The sequence below is a fragment of the Carcharhinus amblyrhynchos genome, chromosome 13, assembly GCF_965287045.1.
Source record: "Carcharhinus amblyrhynchos chromosome 13, sCarAmb.v2.hapA, whole genome shotgun sequence".
In the NCBI taxonomy this organism is placed as follows: Eukaryota; Metazoa; Chordata; class Chondrichthyes; order Carcharhiniformes; family Carcharhinidae; genus Carcharhinus; species Carcharhinus amblyrhynchos.
This window is the reverse complement of record NC_137336.1, coordinates 67,384,725-67,405,377: the sequence shown is the minus strand read 5'-3', so window position 1 is coordinate 67,405,377 and position 20,653 is coordinate 67,384,725. Positions and strand designations below refer to the sequence as shown.

General features: G+C 44.0%; 1 protein-coding gene across 2 annotated transcripts in view; it reads left to right on the top strand.

Annotated features, from left to right (window-relative positions):
- Positions 1–20,653, top strand: part of LOC145351961 (F-box/WD repeat-containing protein 11) — a 193,331-nt gene that overhangs the window by 65,783 nt on the left and 106,895 nt on the right. For both annotated transcript variants that reach the window (XM_080201796.1, XM_080201795.1), the window contains one exon: positions 18,993–19,055. In XM_080201796.1, the coding sequence (XP_080057922.1) occupies positions 18,993–19,055 (63 nt within the window). The remainder of the gene's footprint in view (positions 1–18,992; positions 19,056–20,653) is intronic.

Sequence of the window (20,653 nt, the reverse complement as noted above, 5' to 3'; positions counted from 1 at the left end):
ATTCCGAGGAGGTCACAGGCTCAAAGTGAGATGGGCGAGGTTTAACTTGGAAATCAGAGGGACATTTCTTACACAGAGAGTGGTGGGGGCCTGGAATGCACTGCCAAGTAGGGTGGTGGAGGCGGACACGCTGGGATCGTTTAAGACTTACCTGGATTGTCACATGAGCAGACTGGGAATGGAGGGATACAAATGAATGGTCTAGTTGGACCAATGAGCAGCACAGGCTTGGAGGGCCGAAGGACCTGTTTCCTGTGCTGTTTTGTTCTTTGTGTTTCCTGGAATTTGAGATTAAGTGGTTTTTGGTTGCTGTTTTCAAGATATGATAGACTAGTTGGTGCCGAATGGAAATTAGAGAGCAGTGTCTGCAATTTAGAGCCGGATCTTGCGGGATTGAAATTAACAAGCTGTTCTACATACAGTTGTTCTGGTAGAAGTTTGGAGCATTTTTCTGCAAGGGGCAGTTGATGCTAGATCAATTGTAAATTTTAAATATGATTTTATAATTTTGTTAACTAAACTTATTAAGGTGTATGTATGTGAAGTTAGAGCACCAATTCGTCTGAGTGACTGAAGACATTCAAGCGTCTGAGTGGTCATCTCTTATTCCTATGTTCCTGGATTTCAGCTGTTTGATCAAGTGCAGTTCTCCTTGTGGTCTGTTCTATTGCACCAAAATATCAGCACTGCTGGTTGCTTAAATGTTCTGAAACTTTGGAAGCCATTGAGTTCTTCTAGAAATGATTTAAAATGATTTGTTGTAAGTTTGGATGAAATGCCAGTGATTTATGTAATTTGTAGATTGAGCCTGGTGTGAAATCTGTGAATTTTGAAGCCTGAACGATTTAAACCTCTATACAAGCCAGACATTGATTTACTGCAATTAATTATTGCTTTTTTAGGGAATGGAAAGATTTGTATTGTTTGCTTCATATTTTATACTTGCCCTCTATTGTCAGGAAAGTAAGGAGCCTTCTCATTAAATTGGCACACGAATCCAACTGATGAGTTATTTAGTAATGTATAATAAGTAGTGTTAACTGGCTCCATTTGCTCCTCAGTCGAGTGAGCTGTATCAGCTGAATATGATGGGTCAGTCCTAGATTTGCTAGATGTTAAGTGGAAAAATGAATGACTGATTGCTTTCTCTTCATTAATAGGTATGGTTAGTATAATTAGACAGACATTAGATTTCCTCCTCTGCTTTCCTCTTTTACTCCAGTGTTTTCCTTTCTGGCCTCTGATCCTCAAACTTCTGACAAACTCCAGTGCCACTATCTTAATTAGAATTCATCAATCATTCTTGATTCCTCAATGCCTCAAATTTAAAATTCTCATCCTCATGTTTAATTCCCTTCAGACTTCCCAACACCTCTTGCAATTCGCATCTCTCTCCAAACTCTTGACTCTGACCTTTTGTAATCATCCCAACAGAGGCTGTGCTTCTGAAACTCTTGTATCACCTTCTCCTCTCTTGTATCAACCTCTTCTGTCTGAACACCCTATTTAAAATCCACCTTTTACTCAACTTTTGGTTACTCCTCCAAACAGCTCCATGTGAGCCCACATCAAATTAGCACAAATTTTACAAGAGATAGAAAATAAACTTGTGCTAAAACAAATGGAAAAGTATGTAACTATATTTTTAAATTAGGGTTCATAGAATGTCTAGACTGTGTAGGAGGACCCATCAGGTCTGCACCAACCCTGATTCCTGCACCAACATTGACACCTCAAAGAACAGTTTGATCAAGCAAACGCAACGCGGGTTCATGAAGGGGAAGTCGTGTTTAACGAATTTACTGGATTTCTATGAAGATGTGACGAGTGCGGTAGACAGAGGGGAACTGGTGGATGTGGTGTTTTTAGATTTCCAGAAGGCGTTCAATAAGGTGCCTCACAAAAGGTTGCTGCAGAAAGTTAGGGTGCACGGAGTTGGGGGTAAAGTGTTAGCGTGGATTGAGGATTGGTTATCTAACAGGAAGCAGAGAGTTGGCATCAGTGGATGCTTTTCTGGTTGGCAGTTGGTGACTAGTGGAGTGCCACAGGGATCGATGCTGGGGCCTCAACTGTCTACCATTTACATAGACAATCTGGAGGAAGGGGCTGAGTGTAGGGTAACAAAATTTGCTGATGACACGAAGATGAGTGGAAAAGCGAATTGCGTGGAGGGTGCGGAAAGTCTGCAGAGAGATCTGGATCGGCTGACTGAGTGGGCGAGGACCTGGCAGATGGAGTATAATGTTAACAAATGAGGTTATCCACTTTGGTAGAAATAATAGTAGGAGGGATTATTACTTAAAAGGTGAAAAGCTGCAGCATGCTGCTGTGCAGAGGGACCTGGGGGTCCTTGTGCGCGTATCGCAAAAACTCAGTCTGTAGGTGCAGCAGGTGATCAAGAAGGCGAATAGATTGTTGGCCTTTAACGAGAGGGATAGAATATAAAAGCAGGGAGGTCTTGCTGCAATGGTACAAGGCACTGGTGAAGCCGCAACTGGAGTACGGTGTGCAGTTTTGGTCCCCTTATTTGCGAAAGGATAAATTGGCCTTGGAGGGAGTACAGAGAAGGTTCAGTAGGCTGATATTGGAGATGAGGGGGTTACCTTATGAGGAGAGATTGAATGGACTGGGTCTGTACTCAGAGTTTAGAAGGCTGAGGGGGGATCTTGTAGAGACTTACAAGATAATGAAGGGGCTAGATGGAGTAGGGGCTAGAGAGATTCTTTCTGCTTAGAAAGGAAAACAGAACTAGAGGGCACAGCCTCAAAATAAGGGGGGGACGGGTGCAGTTTAGATCGGAGTTGAGGAGGAACTTCTTCACTGAGTGGTGAATCTCTGGAATTCTCTGCCCATTGATGTGGTGGAGGCTACCTTGTTGAATATATTTAAGTCACGGGTAGATAGATTTCTGATAGACAAGGGAATTAAGGGTTATGGGGAGAAAGCGGGAAAGTGGAACTGATCCACTTCAGATCAGCCATGATCTTATTGAATGGCAGGGCAGGCTTGAAGGGCTAGATGGCCTACTCCTCCTATTTCTTATGTTCTAACCCTCTGAAAGAACACTCTACCTTGGCCCACTGCCCCCACCCTATTCCCATAACACCACACATTGATCATGACCAATCAGCCTAACCTGCACCTTTGGACTGTGGGAAGAAACTGGAGCACTTGGAGGAAATCCTCATATACAAGGAGAGAATGTGCAGACTCCACATGGTCACCCAAGGCCAGAATTGAACTTGGGTTATTGGCGTTGTGAGGCAGCAGTGCCACCGTGCCGTCATTACATTTAAATAGCACCTATTAATCCTTAGGAATTCTGGGGGGAGGGGTCGCTGGCAGTGAAGAACATAAAGGATTCCACAATTTTTGAGGCCCTGGATAAGAACCAACTAGTGTAGAAAGCTGTGCCTTATGGAGCTATAGGCAAGAAAAACAACTTGTGTGGTGAAGTGTTTAGAATTTGAATTCACCATGTTGGACGTTGAGAGGTAGTAACTATAGTTGTTGATTGAGATCAAAAAATGTGCAATTCATTGTTAGAGAACAAGATTGGAGGTCATTGGCTAAGAGAAGGATCATCAATCAGGTAGTTAGGTTTTACTTTTTTACTTCCTTTCTTTTAAGTTACAAAGCCAATGCTTAGACTGGACTGGGCGGACCCAAATCCATTCTTTGTTCCAAAGACCAAATTCAAATTCCAATTGAATGCTATTCATGGTTCCTACAAGAGAGGCAAACCAGATCCAAGCTGAAAGATGAGGCATTGCGCCCAATCTTGGGCTTGATCTGATGCTTGGTCTTAGCCAAAAGGCCGAGAAGCAATGGCCTTTCCAGGTATGAAATCAGAGCTCCTAAGTCTCGGGCAAACTCTGCAGAGTTGGATACATGTGACACAAAATAGAGAATGGAATGGTTTGAAGATAGCTTGAGTGATGGAGGTGGCATCGGAGTCTCGTTGGAAGTTAGAGGGATAGGAAGATATGAATGAGTGGTGAAAGATCTAAATACCCTGAAGGAGAAACATTCTAGCTGCCAGGTACTGTTAGCAACAAGAGGCCTTCTCACAGAATTGGTGTATTTAAATAGGGTTGGTTTATAAGGCAGATGTTGTGAGGATACAATAGTGCACAGTGCCAGACCTTTTCAGACTGAGTTGATAATCAGTTGATAAATAATTTGCTAAAATATTAACTGGGCTTCATCTAATGAATCTTGGGGATTATACTGATGACAAAGGATCATTAGTGAGTTGTTGACCAGGGCTAGCAACACTGCTGAATATTTGTGTTCCTGGCAACTTTCTGATTGGATTACCAATTATACAATCGTTCCTTGGCTTTCACTTTCCTCTTCCTGTATGGATTCATGCTAAGGGCAGTGTAGGAGAGCAGGTCACATCACACCAATCTGATCAAGGCCTGACTGGTTATACAGACAATCCTGAGAAATTATTTATCCAGGGTGTGACACATACTAATACAAGGTTATTTGGCCATTAAATGCACCATACAGAATAACACTTACTGCAGAGAGGAAGAGGCCAGATAACTGGCTGAAAGATCCTACGCTGAACTAAGTCATACAGTCCCAAGGTAACGAGTTTGATTCCTGGGAAAATACCCTGTTAGTCTTGGTCAAGACTTTGATTAAAAAACAAAATACTGCAGATGCTGGAAATCTGAAATGAAACAAAAATTGCTGGAAATACTTAACAGGTCTGGCAGCATCTGTGAGGGGAGTTAATGCTTTGAGTCTGTATGGCTCTTTTTCAGAGCCATGTGATTAACCTCTGTGTCCTTAGGTACTGAAGGGGGAATTTCAGTCCAGGCATTTGGCTTTGTTGCAGTGTTTTGCTGCTAGAATCTGGCAGCGTAGCTCTGGAGGTTTTGCTCAGGCCATCTTCCCTGAGCTGAATCTCAGAATTGTTACCACATAGGAGGAGGCACTTTGGCCCATTCTGTCTAAACTGGCTCTCTGAATGAATAATTCCTTCAGTGCCATTCTGCTGCGTTCTCTCTCTAACCCTGTAAATTCTTCCTTTTCAGTTAACAGCCTAGTTCCCTTCTGAATTCTTTGACTAAACCGGCCTCCACCACTCACTCAGTCATTGCATTCCAGACCCTAACCACTTGCTGTGTGAAAAAGCCTTTTCTCATATTGCTTCTGCTTTTTCCAATTGCTTTAAATCTGTGCCCTCTCAATCTCTGTCCTTTCACAAGTGGGAGCCGTTACTCCCTATCTGTTTTGTCCAGACCCCTCATGATTTTGAATACCTCTATCAAATCTCCTCAACCTTCTCTTAAGGAAAACAGTCCTAACTTTTCCAATCTATCTTCACAACTGAAGTTTCTCATCCTTGGAACACTATCCCTTAAGAAATCAGTGCTACTTTCCTTAATTAACCAGCATTTATTTATGTGATAACTAGTTTTGTTCTGAATTATAGTTTCTAGAAACTTCCTATCACTTGAGGTTAAATGGATTGACCTATAATTGGGCTTAGCTTTGCCCCCTTTTTTTGAACAAAGGTGTAGCATTTGCAATTCCGCTGTCCTCCGGCACCATCTTCGAGCCGAAGGAAGGCTGAGAAATTGTCTCGTGCCTTCACAATTCCCACCCACTTTCCCCAGTATCTTTGGATGTATCTCATCTGGTCATGTAGATGGCTGATCTGATTATAAACCCATCTAGTGCCTGAATTACGTCCTATTTCACCACAGTCTGGTTAATTCTTCCTTGATAGATATGGTGCAAATATTAATTTAATATCACAGCTATTCTTTCCTGCTTCTACCTTTCTTGGTTCCTAATTGGCCCTACTTCTCAGTACCATTCTTTTATGATTTATATGCAGAAGACTTTGGGATTCCCTTTTATGTTGGCTGTCAGTCTCTTGTTATACTTTTTACTTCTCATGTTTGCTTTCTCATCTTTTTAAACTTCCTGCAATCAGCCTACTTCTAATTGTATTTTCTGCCTGACATCTGTCATAAGCACACTTTTTTCTTCTTCGTTTCTATCCTTTTTGTTAGCCCTACCTTTTCCCTTTTGTTTGAATATACTTTGACTCTGCCCAAAGTATCTCCTTTTTGAACATGGGCCATTGTTTAACCGCTGTTTTTCCTGCTGACCTTTTGTTGCAATTTATTTGGCTTAGATCTTTTCTTACCTTACTGAAGTTGACTTTCTCCTAGTTAATTATTCTTACTGTGGTTGTTCTTCGTTCTCTTCCATAGCCAACCTAATTCTTATTACAATGATCACTGTTTCCTAAATGTTCTCCTACTGTTGCCTGATTTACTTGGCCCTCCTCATTCCCAAGAACCAAGTTCAGCAGCGCGTCCTTTTTCATTGGACTGGACATATGCTGCTATAGAAAATTTTCCTGAGCGCACAGTCTGTCCTTTAGGCTACTACTATCCCAATCTGTATTGGAGCGGCATAGTGATAAGCACTGCTGCCTGACAGCACTAGGGACTCGGGTTCGATTCCCAGCTTGGGTCACTGTCTCTGTGAGTTTACACATTCTCCCCGTGTCTGCGTGGATTTCCTCCGGGTACTCTGGTTTTCTCCCACGGTTTGAAAGACATACTGGTTAGGTGTGTTGACCTGAACTAGCGCTGAAGTGTACTGACTAGGGGAATTTCACAATAACTTCATTGCAGTGTTAATGTAAGCCTTACTTGTGACTAATAAATAACTTTATTTTTACTTTACTATATTCCAGTAATTAAATTCCTCTAATTTCTTTGTAAGTCTGTTCCTCGTCCTTCTCACCAGCTGGTGGCCTATAGACTCTACCAAACAGTGTAATTGGATTTTTTTTTTGTTCCTTATTCTAGCCAAATGGTCTTTTCCTGATTCCTTTAAGCCATTCTTTCTCCAGCGCTATAATGTTTTCCTTTATCAATATCACCATCCCTTCTTTACTTTCTCTTGCATTTGGAGGTATTAAACACCTCTTCCTTGAACCAGGTCTCTGTTAGAGCCACATCATTTTCACATGACAACCTGTGCCTGTAACTCCCCAATTTTATTTTACCACACTCTATGCATCCACATGTGCACAGCAACCCTGACTTCTCCTTCCAAAATAGAAAATGCTGGAAAATCTTGGCAGGTCTGGCAGACTCTAAGGAGAGAAAAGAGTTGACGTTTTGAGTCGAGATGACCCTTTGTCAGATTCCAACATCTGCAGTAATTTGTTTTTATAGTGATTTCTTCTTTAATCCTTCTACTGTTTTTTATTTTAGTGTTTGCTATCTCTCTCAGAAACCTCTGCACCTTAGTATTCTGATATTATTTCCTAGTTCCCATGCCCTGCCATGTTAGTTTAAGCCTTCCCCAACAGCACTAGTAAAATGCCCTGCAAACAACTCAGTCCTGGCACAAGTGTCAGTTGTCCAGCTGGTACAGATCCTATCTTCCCCTAGTGCCCAATAATTTAAAGCCTTCCCTCCTGAACCATCTCTCTAGCCAAACGCTAATCTGCTTTATCCTCCGTTTCTGCTCTCACGTATGGCAGTAGGGGTAGCCTGGAGATTACTACCTTTGAGGTCCTATTTGCTAATATCTGACCTAGCTTCTTAAATTCAGACAGCAGGACTGCATCCCTCATTGGACATATGTCACTGGTACTGATGTGGACCAAGACTGCTGGCTGTTCATGATCTTTCTCCCTGCCCCCCCAACACTTTCCCTCACTGCAGTCACTTGGTGCCACCCTTGGCCTCTGACATCGGAGAGGTAAAACACTTCCCTGGATTCTGGATAATAGCAGTTTGCAAAAATTTCATCCAGAGGCCCAGTAACATAAAGAATATATTCTCTTCTCTGTATTAAGAAATGAATATGGAATCATAGAATCTTTATACTGCAGAAGGAGACCATTTGCCCCATCAGATCTGTACTGACTCTCAAGTTGACATGAGAACATAAGAACATAAGAAATAGGAGCAGGAGTAGGCCAACTAGCCCTTCGAGCCTGCCCCGCCATTCAATAAGATCATGGCTGATCTGTCGTGGCTCAGCTCCACCTTCCCGCCCTCTCCCCATAACCCTTAATCCCCCCCCTCATCAAAAACCCATCAACCTGCATCTTAAAAATATTTAGCGAGGCAGCCTCCACCACTTCAACGGGCAGAGAATTCCAGAGATTCACCACCCTTTGAGTGAAGAAGTTCCTCTTCAACTCCGTTCTAAACCGCCCCCCCTTTATCTTGAGGCTATGCCCCCTAGTCCTACTATCCTTTCTGAGCGGGAAGAGCCTCTCCACCTCTATCCTATCCATCCCATTCATCATCTTATACGTCTCAATGAGATCTCCCCTCATTCTTCTAAACTCTAACGAGTACAAGCCTAATCTATTCAGCCTCTCCTCATAGCTGAACCCCCTCAACTCCGGCATCAGCCTAGTAAACCTCCTCTGCACTCCCTCCAAGGCTAAAATATCCTTGCGTAAGTACGGCGCCCAAAACTGCACACAGTACTCCAGCTGCGGCCTCACCAACGCCCTATACAGCCGCAGCAAGACCTCCCTACTTTTATATTCAATCCCCCTCGCAATGAAGGCCAGCATCCCATTTGCCTCCCTGACCACCTGCTGCACCTGCAGGCTGGGTTTTTGCGACTCGTGCACAAGGACCCCGAGGTCCCTCTGCACCATCGCCTGCTGCAGTTTTTCTCCACGTAAGTAATAATCCTTCCTACCATTATTCGTACCAAAGTGGACCACCTCGCACTTGCCAACATTAAATTTCATTTGCCATTTCCTGGCCCATTCGCCCAGCCTATCTAGATCCTTCTGTGGACTCTCCCCACCCTCCGCACAATTTGCCTTTCCACCAATTTTGGTGTCATCAGCAAATTTCGACACCCTGCACTCGGTTCCCTCCTCCAGATCATCTATATAAATGGTAAATAGCTGAGTCCCCAGCACCAACCCCTGGGGCACTCCACTAGTCACCGTCCGCCAATCCGAATAGCACCCATTGACCCCCACTCTCTGCCTCCTATTTGACAACCAGTCCTCTATCCACGCTAACACCCTACCCCCAACTCCATGCCCCCTGACCTTCTGTAATAACCGCTTGTGAGGTACCTTGTCAAACGCCTTCTGAAAATCCAGAAAGACCACATCCACCACCCTAGACACATTCTCATAGAACTCCAGTAAATTTGTCAGACCCGACTTCCCTTAAGGAAACTGTGCTGTGTCTGCTCTATCAAGCAGTTCCCCTCAAGATGCCTCGCTATTTCCTCCTTGATGACGGATTCTAACATTTTACCTACAACAGACGTTAAACTAACCGGCCTATAATTCCCCGCCTTTTGCCTGGCACCCTTCTTAAACAACGGCATAACATTAGCCGTTTTCCAATCTTCCGGCACTTCTCCAGAATCCAGCGACGTCTGGAAAATAACCACCAAGGCATCCACTATCACCTCCGCCATTTCTTTCAGGACCCTCGGATGCATTCCATCCGGTCCTGGGGACTTGTCCACGAACAGCCCCTCCAGCCTGTCGAGCACCACAACTCTAGTAACAGTAATGTCATTGAGACCCTCCAGTCCTACCACCTTTCCATCTCTAACATCCGGCAAATTATTCACGTCCTCCTCCGTGAAGACGGAAACAAAAAAGTTATTCAAGACCTCAGCCATATCCCCATCCCCTACCACTAAGTCCCCCTTCTCATCCTCCAAGGGACCAACGTTCACCCTAGCCAGCCTCTTCCTTTTTATGTATTTATAAAAACTCTTGCTATCCTTTTTTATATTAAGCGCTAGCCCAGCTTCATAGTTTCTCCTACCCTCCTTTATCAACTTCTTTGTCAATCTTTGTTGACATTTAAACCTCTCCCAATCCTCTTCTCGCCCACTACTCTTAGCTACTCTAAACGCCTCCGCTTTTAATTTAACACTTTCCTTCACCTCCTTCGTTATCCACGGCTTATTACCTCTCCTCCTACGGTCCTTTTTGACCATTGGAATAAATTTCCGCTGAGCACCAAGAAAGATCTCCTTAAAGATCCTCCACTGTTCCTCAGCAGACCTACCTTCCAACGCGCTCCCCCAGTCCACATTCGCTAATTCTTCTCTCATCCTACCGTACTCCCCTCTGTTCAAACAAAGGACGCATGTCCGGGAACCCACTTTCTCCTCCTCCATCTGCACCAGAAACTCCACCATACAATGATCAATCTCCCCAAGAGGATCCTTCACCGCAAGCTCCCTAATTCTACCCGCCTCATTACATAGCACCAGATCCAAGATAGCTCGCTCCCTCGTCGGCTCCAACACACACTGTTTGAGGAAACTATCCCGGCAGCATTCCAAGAACAACTCCTCGAGCCCACCGCATCCAACATGGGTCGACCAATCAATATGCAGATTGAAATCCCCCATAACCACGGCCGTCCCATTCCTGCACGCCGCACTTATTTGTGCGTTAACAGCCCGCCCCACCTCCAGATCATTATTGGGGGGCCTATAGATGACACCCACCAGCGTCTTCCTCCCTTTGCTGTTCCTAATCTCTACCCACAACGATTCCACCTTCTGCTCCTTGGCTCCTATATCATCCCTCGCTACCACCCTGATGCTATCCTTAATCAGCAGAGCTACGCCCCCCCCCCCCACCTTTTCCCTCCTGCCTATCCTTCCTAAACGCTTGATACCCCTGGACATGCAGCTCCCAGTCCCTGTCACCTTGCAGCCACATCTCTGTAATGGCCACCAGATCATATCCATTTGTGTCGATCTGCGTCACCAACTCATCCACTTTATTCCTAACGCTTCGCGCATTCAGATAAAGCGCCTTCATCCCAGCCTTCACCTGGACCTTATTTGCTGGAACGCCACCAACCATACTCACGCCCCTTACTCCCTCTATTATTGGGACACCCTCGGCCTCTATCCTTACCTGTACCGTCTCCTTAACTTTAGACCCTGCAATGTCACCTACCCTCACACCCTCCCCCCCCCCCCCCCAGCTAATTAGTTTAAAGCCCTGTCTACAGTCCTCTTTACACGATTAGCCAGCACTCTGATCCCAGCACGGTTCAGACCAACCCCGTCCCACCTACCCCAATACTGGTGCCAATGCCCCATAAATTCAAACCCATTCCTCCCACACAAATCCCTGAGCCACCCATTCACTTCCTTAATCCTATCAACTCTACGCCCGTCTGCACTCGGTTCAGGCAGTAGCCCAGAGATGACCACCTTGTCGGTTTTTAATTCCGTTCCCAGCTTTTCATACTTTCTCCCCAGATCCTCAGTTCGCATTTTGACTACGTCGTCGGCACCCACATGAACAACTACGACCGGATTCTCACCCTCCCACTCCAGGTTCCTCTGCAGCCCAGATGTGACATCCCGGACCCAAGCACCAGGCAGACAACACACCCTTCTGTGCACTTTGTCATTGTGACAAAGGACATTGTCAAAACCCTTCACCCCACTATCCCCAATTACAACTACGTTCCTTTTCCCCTTCTCTTTGCCTATGGCCTGCTGCATCACTGTACCATGTGCAGTCTGCTCACCGACCTCACCTCCCTCGTTCTCGTCCAGACTGGAAGCAAGAACCTCAAACCTGTTATGCAGCTTGAGAGGCTGAGGCCTCCTCTCCCCACCCCCCTTCCTCCTCTCAGCAGCCCCCTCTTGTTCCTGACCCTTAGAGTTAGCCAGTCTACGGGGGGTGGATGTTACTTGCACCCCATTGACAATGGCACCCTTTCTCCCCCTGATGAGCCTCAGCGTCCGTAGCTCAGAGGCCAGCTCATCTACCTTGAGCTGGAGCTCCTCCAGCAACCTGCACTTACTGCAGACATGGTCACTGGGGAGGACCCTGGGGTCCACCAGTTCCCACATCATACAAAAACCACACATCACATGCCCCTCCATTATTCACTGCAGTAATTTTGAAAATTTCCACACGAACTCACCTGACCCTTTTTCTCCCCAGCCCTTTTGATATTAAGCCCTAATTGCTCACTCTGCTTCCCTCTCACTCCGCTGCCTGCTCATACGCTGCCCGCTGTCTACACCAGGCCTCCTTTTAAACCTGGCGCTGATTTAAAGCTGGTGGCCCACAACTCCTCCGAACCACTCCCTCAGAATTCTTAAAGCAGTAAATACAATAAAATAAATGCTTTAAACAGTTCTACAAAGAACAAAGTGCTTTAAACTTATTTAAACAGGTTTTTAACAGGTAAAATCTTATCTCTCTCTGCTCCTTCACTCGTCTGCTCCAGCAAACAATGGAAGGCTTCACCGTGTGACCACTTGATAATTAAAGCTGGTTGGCCCACAACTCCTCCTAACCACTCCCTCAGAATTCTTAAAGCAGTAAATACAATAAAATAAATGCTTTAAACAGTTCTACAAAGAACAAAGTGCTTTAAACTTATTTAAACAGGTTTTTAACAGGTAAAATCTTATCTCTCTCTGCTCCTTCACTCGTCCGGCCCCATCCCCCACCCCATTGCTGTAACCCAATGTATTTACCCCAATAATCCCCTTAACCTATACATTTTGGGACACTTAAGGTGTAATTTATCCTGGCCAAATCTACTAACCTGCACATCTTTGGACAGTGGGACCAGAGCACTTGGAGAAACCCACGGAGACACGGGGAGAACGTTTTGACTTGATTTATTATTGTCGCATATATTAACATACAGTGAGAAGTATTGTTTCTTGCATGCTATACAGACAAAGCATATCATTCATAGAGAAGGAAAAGAGAGAGTGCAGAATGTAATGTTTCAATCGTAGCTAAGGTATTGAGAAAAATCACCTTAATGCAAGGTAAGTCCACCCAAGAGTCTGACAGCAGAAGGGAAGAAGCTGTTCTCGAGTCAGTTGGTATGTGACCTCAAACTTTTGTATCTTTTTCCCGACGGAAGAATATGGAGGAGAGTATGTCCGGGGTGTGTGGGATACATAATTATGCTAGCTGCTTTGCTGAGGCAGTGGGAAGTGCAGACAGTCAGTGAATGGGAACCTAGTTTGCATGATGGTTTGAGCTACGTTCACGACCTTTTGTAATTCCTTGCGGTGTTGGGCAGAGCAGGAACCATACCAAGTTGTGATAAACCAGAAAGAATGCTTTCTATGGTGCATCTGTGAAAGTTAGTGAGGGTTGCAGCTGACATGCCAAATTTCCTTAGTCTTCTGAGGAAGTAGAGGTGTTGATGTGCTTTTTTAACTATAGTGTTGGCATGGGGGGAGCCAGGACAGGTTGTTGATCATCTGGATATCTAAAAACTTGAAGCTCTCAACCCTTTCTTGTAAACTTGTGCAGTTATCCAAAGCTGGAATTGAACCTGTGTCCCTGATGCTGTGAGACAGCAGTGCTAACCAGTGTGTCACTATGACGTCCAATTTTTCATATATCTATTTAAAAAAGGAATAAAAAGGAGAAGCCCACTCCCTAACCATCAAAGAAATCTTTAGTTGTAAACATGGTCCATTTGACTGTAACACATTAATAAGGGCTGGTTTGGTAGTGTTGGCTGGACAGCTGGATCGTGATGCAGGATAATGCTAACTCTGCAGGTTCAATTGCTGTACCAGTTGAAGGCCCTGACTTCTCAACGTTGCCCTGGTGATCCTCGGGTTAAATCACCACCAGTCAGCTCTCCCCCTCTAAGAGGAGAGCAGCCATGGTCAGCTGGGACTGTGGCAACTTTACCTTTAATACATTAATGATTTTTGTACTCGGATGTTTGATTATAGAGTTCTGTGTTTGAAACGAGCATTTATTCTGCAGCACAGAGGCTGCTCAAACTCTTCATAAAAATAAATGAAGATATCTAAAAACAAAATAATGTACTAAATGCCCTTGAGTTGGACAATGCTTAGGAAATAACAGAGATGTTAGCTGCTGGTCTCGAACATAGGTTACCCCAACATACACATACTTATTACAGCTGAGTACCCTATCAGACATCAGCCATCTCTTCAGCCCTGAGGATATTGGCTTTTTTTACTGCTATGTTAACTCAGCTTTTTTTTTCTCCCCTTCGATTTGCAGTTTAAGGCAGACAGCCATCACTGTGGCAAAGCTCAATATCAATGCTAATCTTTGACTTTAGCTTTCCAGTGGATTGCAGTAAGTAATGATTATATTTGTGCTGAAGGGAGATGGGAAGTTATTTTTCTCCTCCTTGTTGCAATAGGAATAACTAACAGTACCAAGAGCAGAGTAACAGCCAGGAAGCGGTCTGATTGCTCAGATGTGTGCTGAGTTGTGCCTAGCAGAGCCCAATATGTTACAGCCATGATGGGAAAATATATTGAATTTCTTGCTGCTCGCTGCTTCTAACAGGGGTCGTTATTGTGATAGATGCTAGATGTAAAAAGAAATCTCCCTCCTTTTCATCGCTTATTGGGTTTCATTGTAACTGAAATCTCCAGGGTACAAAGGGTAGGGCTCAATGATTAATTTGTTAATCGACTGAAAAGATGACAAAGATGACTAGAAGCTTTTTTGCTTGTAAATTCAACCAGTTTAGCATTGAAATTTGTTCAGTGACAGTTTGTCTGGCAGCCCACCTGCCCATTGGACTCACTTGCTCTATTTTATTCATCTCCAACTCCCACTTCCCACCTCTCACCTTTCTTTCCCTCCGTCTCTTTCCCCTTCCCACTCACCTCCCTGCTCTTGTCTTCCTCCCTCTTGTTTCCACCCCCCCTTCATTTTGTGTTATTACTTGACCATTGATTTTTTTTTTGAGGGTAGATTTATTTTAGTAGAATACAAAATTGTAAACTAAAAACAATTCCAAGGTAGTACCACTAACTGACCAGACAGAGGGAGTTTGTGTATCAGTTCAAAGGTTAATTGATGAGCTATCTGAAGGAGGTCCCACGGGTTTCAGCTCTTCACTTGATCCTCATATTGTAAACTTGTGGCTCTGTAGCTTGCACCTTCGGCTCTGTTCAAATCCCACTCCCCAGATAAAAGCAAATTACTGTGGATGCTGGAATCTGAAACCAAAAGAGAAAACCCTGGAAAATCTCAGCTGGTCTGGCAGCATCTGTAAGAAGAGAAAAGAGCTGATGTTTCTCATCCAGATGACCCTTTGTCAAAGCTAAAAGACATAGAAAGTGGGAGATGCCCTTTAGGGAAGGAAATCTGCTGTTCTTACCTGGTCCATCTTTACATGTGACTCCAGAGTCACAGCAATGCGATTGACTTCTAATTGCCCCCTGAAGTAGCCCAGAAAACCACTCAGTTCAAGGATAATTAGGGATGGACAATAAATGCTGGTCTAGCCAGTGACGTCCACCTGACCTGTTCCATTGCTCTACTTTTCCCAGAGCCTTAAGTATCCTGAGAATATGGGTGGGGGCTGCGCAAACCAGGCTGGGCCTGTGTTATAGCTGCTGGCTAGTTTAACCTGGTGGAGGACAGCGGGCCAAAGTTTATTCCTAGGTATGGCAGTTCTGAACTCTTAGCTAATAGCACCTGGTGGAGAATACCTGTGTCTTTTAAAGACTATGTAATTATGATCAGGAAAGAGCAGAGTGCAGAATTGCAAGTCCAAATAAACACCTTGGGCAACCTATGACTGTACAATCCTTATTTTGGATTGAATTTTTCTGATTGGATAAGATGTTAAACTTGTAGAATGGATAAGTGATTAGAAAATAAAATGTAATATTAAAATTGGGATGGAAGCATTTTGGTAGGAAGAATAAGGCGGGGGGGAGTCACTCCTTGAAAATAAGTATCCAAGTTGAATGGAGGAGTTAAGGAATCAGAGGATGCAGATAATTAAATTATAATTAGTGGCTCAGGTTAATGCAATAAAACAGGTTTTGCCTCAGCAAAGACTAAACAGGCTTTTTTCTCAGTGATAAAAGTCTTTTAAGATTATGAAAGAGTTTGGTAGAGTAAATGAATCAATAATTCCAACACATGCACACACATCTCAGTCACCTCAGCGTGAACAACATGGCCACGTGAGGGATGGGTTTTGTCAGCTTTATACCATGGTAGGGCTATCATTTAGTTGTAATGAGTTCAGTTATTGCTTGAGATGTTAAATTGTTTTCTAGAAATGGAATCATTTGAGAAGGGAATGTCCATATAAAAAAAAATTTATCAATTGGTCGTGTGTCAAATGTTGAAAACTTGACCTGTGGTGGGTTGAAAAGAAAGAAAGTTGCATTTACCTAGTACTTCTCCAATCACACGACAAACTTTCTACCACCAATGACATGCTTTCTAAAATCTAGTCACTGGCAATGTAGAAAATGTAGCAGCCAGTTTACAGTGAGCAAATTCCTAGAAACAGGATTTGATAATGAGTGGATAATTTTTAAAAATTAATTTATGGGGTGTGGACCTCACTGGCTAGGCCAGCATTTATTACCCATCTCTAGTTGTCCTTGGGAGGGTGGTGGTGAGTTGCTGCCTTGAGTCGCTGCAGTCCATGAGGTGTGTAGGTATACTCAGGGCCATTAGGGAGAGAATTCCAGTATTTTGACCCAGCAACAGTGAAGGTATGGCAATATATTTCCAGGTCAGGATGATGTATAGCTTAGAAGGGAACCCCCAGGTGGTGGTGATCCAGGCATCTGTCACTCTTGTCCTTCCAGATGATAGTAGTCATTGGTTTGGTAGGTGCTGCCCCCTAAGGAATCTTGGTGAGTTCCTGCAGTGCATCTATAGATTGTACACAGCTACTACTGTTTATTGGTGGACATATACTGCTTCAATATCTGATGAGCCGGGAACGGCATGAACATTGTGCAATCATCAGTGAACATCCCCACTTCTGATTTTATGATGGAAGGAAGGTCATTGATGAAGCCGTTGAAGATCCTAGGTTGGGCCTGGGACACTATCCTGAGGAATTCCTGCAGTGATGTCCTGGAGCTGAGATAATTGACCTCCAATCACCACAAGCATCTTTCTTAATGTCAAGTATGGCTCCAACTAGTGAAGAATTTTCCCTTGGTTCCCATTGACTCCAGTTTTCTAGGGCTCCTTAATGCCACACCTGGTCAGATGCTGCCTTTATGTCAAGGGCAGTCTCCCTCACCTCACCTCGGGCATTCGGTTCTTGTGTCGATGTTTGAACCAAGATCGTAATGAGGTCAGGAGTTGAGGTGGAACACAAATCACTGAGCAGGTTATTATTGAGTAAATCTGCTTTACAGCACTGTTGACCCCTTCCATCATTTTACTGATGATCCAGGGTAGGCTGATGGGATGGTAATTGGGTTGGATCTGTCATGTTTCTTATATACAAGGATGTATCTGGGCAGTTTTCCACATTGGTGGGTAGGTGCTAGTGTTGTCGCTGTCCTGAAACGGCTTGGCTAAGGCTGCAGCAAGTTCTGGAGCACTATGGAGTCTTTGGTACTACAGTTGGAATATCATCAGGGCCCATAGCCTTTGCCGTATTAATGCCTTCAGCTCGTTCTTGATATCATGTGGAGTAAATCAAATTGGCTGAAACTTGAAATCTGTGTACTGGGGACCTTCAGAGGAAATCTAGAAGGATCACCCACTTGGCAGCTCTGGCTAGAGATGTTACGAATGTTTCAGCCTTACCTTTTGCCCAGATGTGCTAGGTTCCTCCATCACTCAGGATAGGGATATTTGTGGAGGTGCCTCTAATGAATTGTTTCATTGTTCACCACCATTCACGACTGGATGTAGCAGGATTGCATCCTGAACTGTTGGTTGTGGATTGTTTAGCTCTGTCTATTATTTGCTGCTTAAGTTGTTTGGCAGGCAAGTAGTCTTGTTTTGTAGCGTCATTAGGTTGACACACTTTATGGTATACCTGGAGTTGCTCATGGCATGCCTTTCTGCACTGTTCATTTGTGAAGTCCATTGTGGGATGTGTATTGGTCAGGACACAAGGAATAACCCCCAGCCCTTTGGAAAGGTGCCATCAGAACTTTTACATCTTGAGCTGGCAGGTGGGGACTGATTTTAACATATCATCTGAAAGGCTGCACTTGGACAGTGTGCTGCTCCTCCAACATTGCACTGGAGGGTGTCGGTCTTTGCTTTTGTACTCAAATCCTGAAGTAGGACTTGAACCTAGACCTTTTGACTGAGGTGAACATGCTGCTATGGCTGGCATACTGGTAAATATTGTGCATTGTTCTACTAAACTCCTGAATCCATTGAGAGTTCAGGGAAGAACCTTTGAAATAGAAGGACGGCACAGTGGTGCAGTGATTAACACTGCTGCCTCACAATGCCTGGGACCTTGGTTTGATTCCAGCTTTGGGTGACAGGAGTTTGCACATTCTCTCTGGATCTGTGTGGGTTTGCGTTGGTTGCTCTGGCTTCCTCCAGAGATGTGCGCATTAGGGGGATTAGCTGGGTAAATGTGTATGGTTACAGGGATAGGGCAGGGTTAGGCCTGGGTAGATGAACTGCTGGAGAGTTGGCACAGATTTGATGGGCCAAATGGCTTCCTTATACACTGAAGGGATTCTATGATGCTGTGTGATAACCAGGGGTGGTGTTCAGAATTGCAGTTTGAGTGCTCTGGTTCCAGGTTCCAGTTGGATTTTGTAGCTCTCTGGATATTGAAAACTCTGTTAATAATATAGTGCAACACATTGTATGTTTTGTCCTATAGTGGAATGGGAGGGTGGAGGGGGGAAGACACCTTCTTACCCTAATCCCCCATTAGTACTGTGGACAGTGATGGGCCACAGGTTGTTTCCACTGAGTTAGTTTTCTAAAGCCTGTAATCTTGTGGATCTTATTGAATAAGTTATCACCAACTTCCTATTAGCAAGCTTCACGACATACATTTCTAGAACTTAGCTTCTGCACAAAATTCAAAACCCCCATCAGTCTTGAGATGGAAAGCGGTTTGTACAGAAGGGTTTAGATTTGGAATTATCTGTCTTTTGTGAATACAAATGCCCCTGAAGCATTTAATGTTTCCCTGCACAATTCCCAACTGTTGATGCATCTGCTTCTTGCATTGCAGAATACATCTGGTATGGAGGATCAGAATGAAGACGAGTCTCCCAAGAAGAATACAGTATGGCAGGTAAGAGTTGAGTGCAGGGAACTCTGAGTACCATGGATGTAGGTAACATCAAGTAGACCTGCGACCTCGCTCTTTCATGAGCATTTTCATTGTAGCTGGTGGGAAATTGTCAGGACTCTCCATATCTACGGATCAGTGTCATTATAAAGTTCATTTAGCCTCATAAATGGTCATCGACCTAGAATGTTAGCTCTGTTACGCTTCCCACAGATGCTGCCTGACTGGTTGAGTACTTCCAGCAATCTCTTTCTTTTAGGCTCATATAGTGTATGGATGAGGTGCTGTCCAGCATCTAAACATACTGAATTAAGAATCAGCAAGGGTTCTGTCAGTATACGCTTGACTAATCTCAATTGCTCCCACTACCGTGATATATCAATGCCTTGACTACTTCACCTTTAAGTTATACAATTTCAAGTGCTTCTCCAGATGGGACATAATCTATAATTCTATTCTTGATGTTGACTCTTCACATAGCAACCAATACTGAAATCCAACTCATCTGCAAGCTGGCAGAGTTCACTCTCTAAACTTCGCCTGTAGTTGAAGCTATGTAAAACCATCCCAGAAGACTCCAGACAAAAATAACCTGGACACAATGAGAGAAGAGTTGACTTTGGTAAATGCATGGTCAAAGAATGGGTGATGGATCAGACTTTTGAAGGAGGGGAATTGAAGAATGGTACTGCACCGTGTGAGGTCAAGACAGCTGAAGGTGGAGCAGAGATGGCAGGAATGAAGGAAGTTGGGGAGTCAGATGCCATGGGAGACCTTGCAGATGAAGAATGAAGATTCTGAAGTTGAAATGTGTCCAAGAACGTGAGCTGCAAGATGGGGCTGTGTGTCTCGTGGGCTGTTGAAAGCTGAAAATATTACCGGGCTGCCACTTCTCTCCCAGCACTTAGCCAAAATCTAATGGAGAAAATCTGAGGACCTGGTTGTATATGAAAAGAGTCCAGAGTCCTATTGAAGTAGAGAATAGCCTGAGGCCTAGTCCTGTTGCTTCACAATTTGTCTGGCTGTTTCCTAACTCAGGGTAAAGACCAGGCTGGGGATCAGGGTCCAAAGCCAATTGCATATGGGTGGCAGCACACTAAACTAGCCCTTTACTCTTTACACTTTACCATGTTAGATTTTGATTGAGTCCTTAACTGTTGAGAATGTTGAAAATGGAACTTCACAATCGTAACCGCAGGTAGAGCCTATAATATTTATTTTGGATTGATTATGTAGTTTTAATTGGAGTAATTCATTCCTAATTGAGTGAAGTTAACGTTTTTGCTGCTTGGAGAGATCACTGGTGCTGCCTGGAATCATCATCCTTTTGTTTGTTATGTATTCAATATCAATGTCAGACATTTGGTCTTGGTTATTTAAGCACAGTTATGTCATTAGGCTGAAGCACTGTGTAGCTTCAGTTCAATCATGTAAAGTGTTCAAAACATTATGGACTTTGATCATTTAAATCAGGCGTGTCCAAACTTTTCACATGCAGCATGAGGGTAGATTTCAATTTTATCTCTCTAAGCGAGTGGGGTGAGAATGAGCAAATTTTGGAAAGATGAGGTTTGACCAAACACATCTTTTTTCTCAAAAAA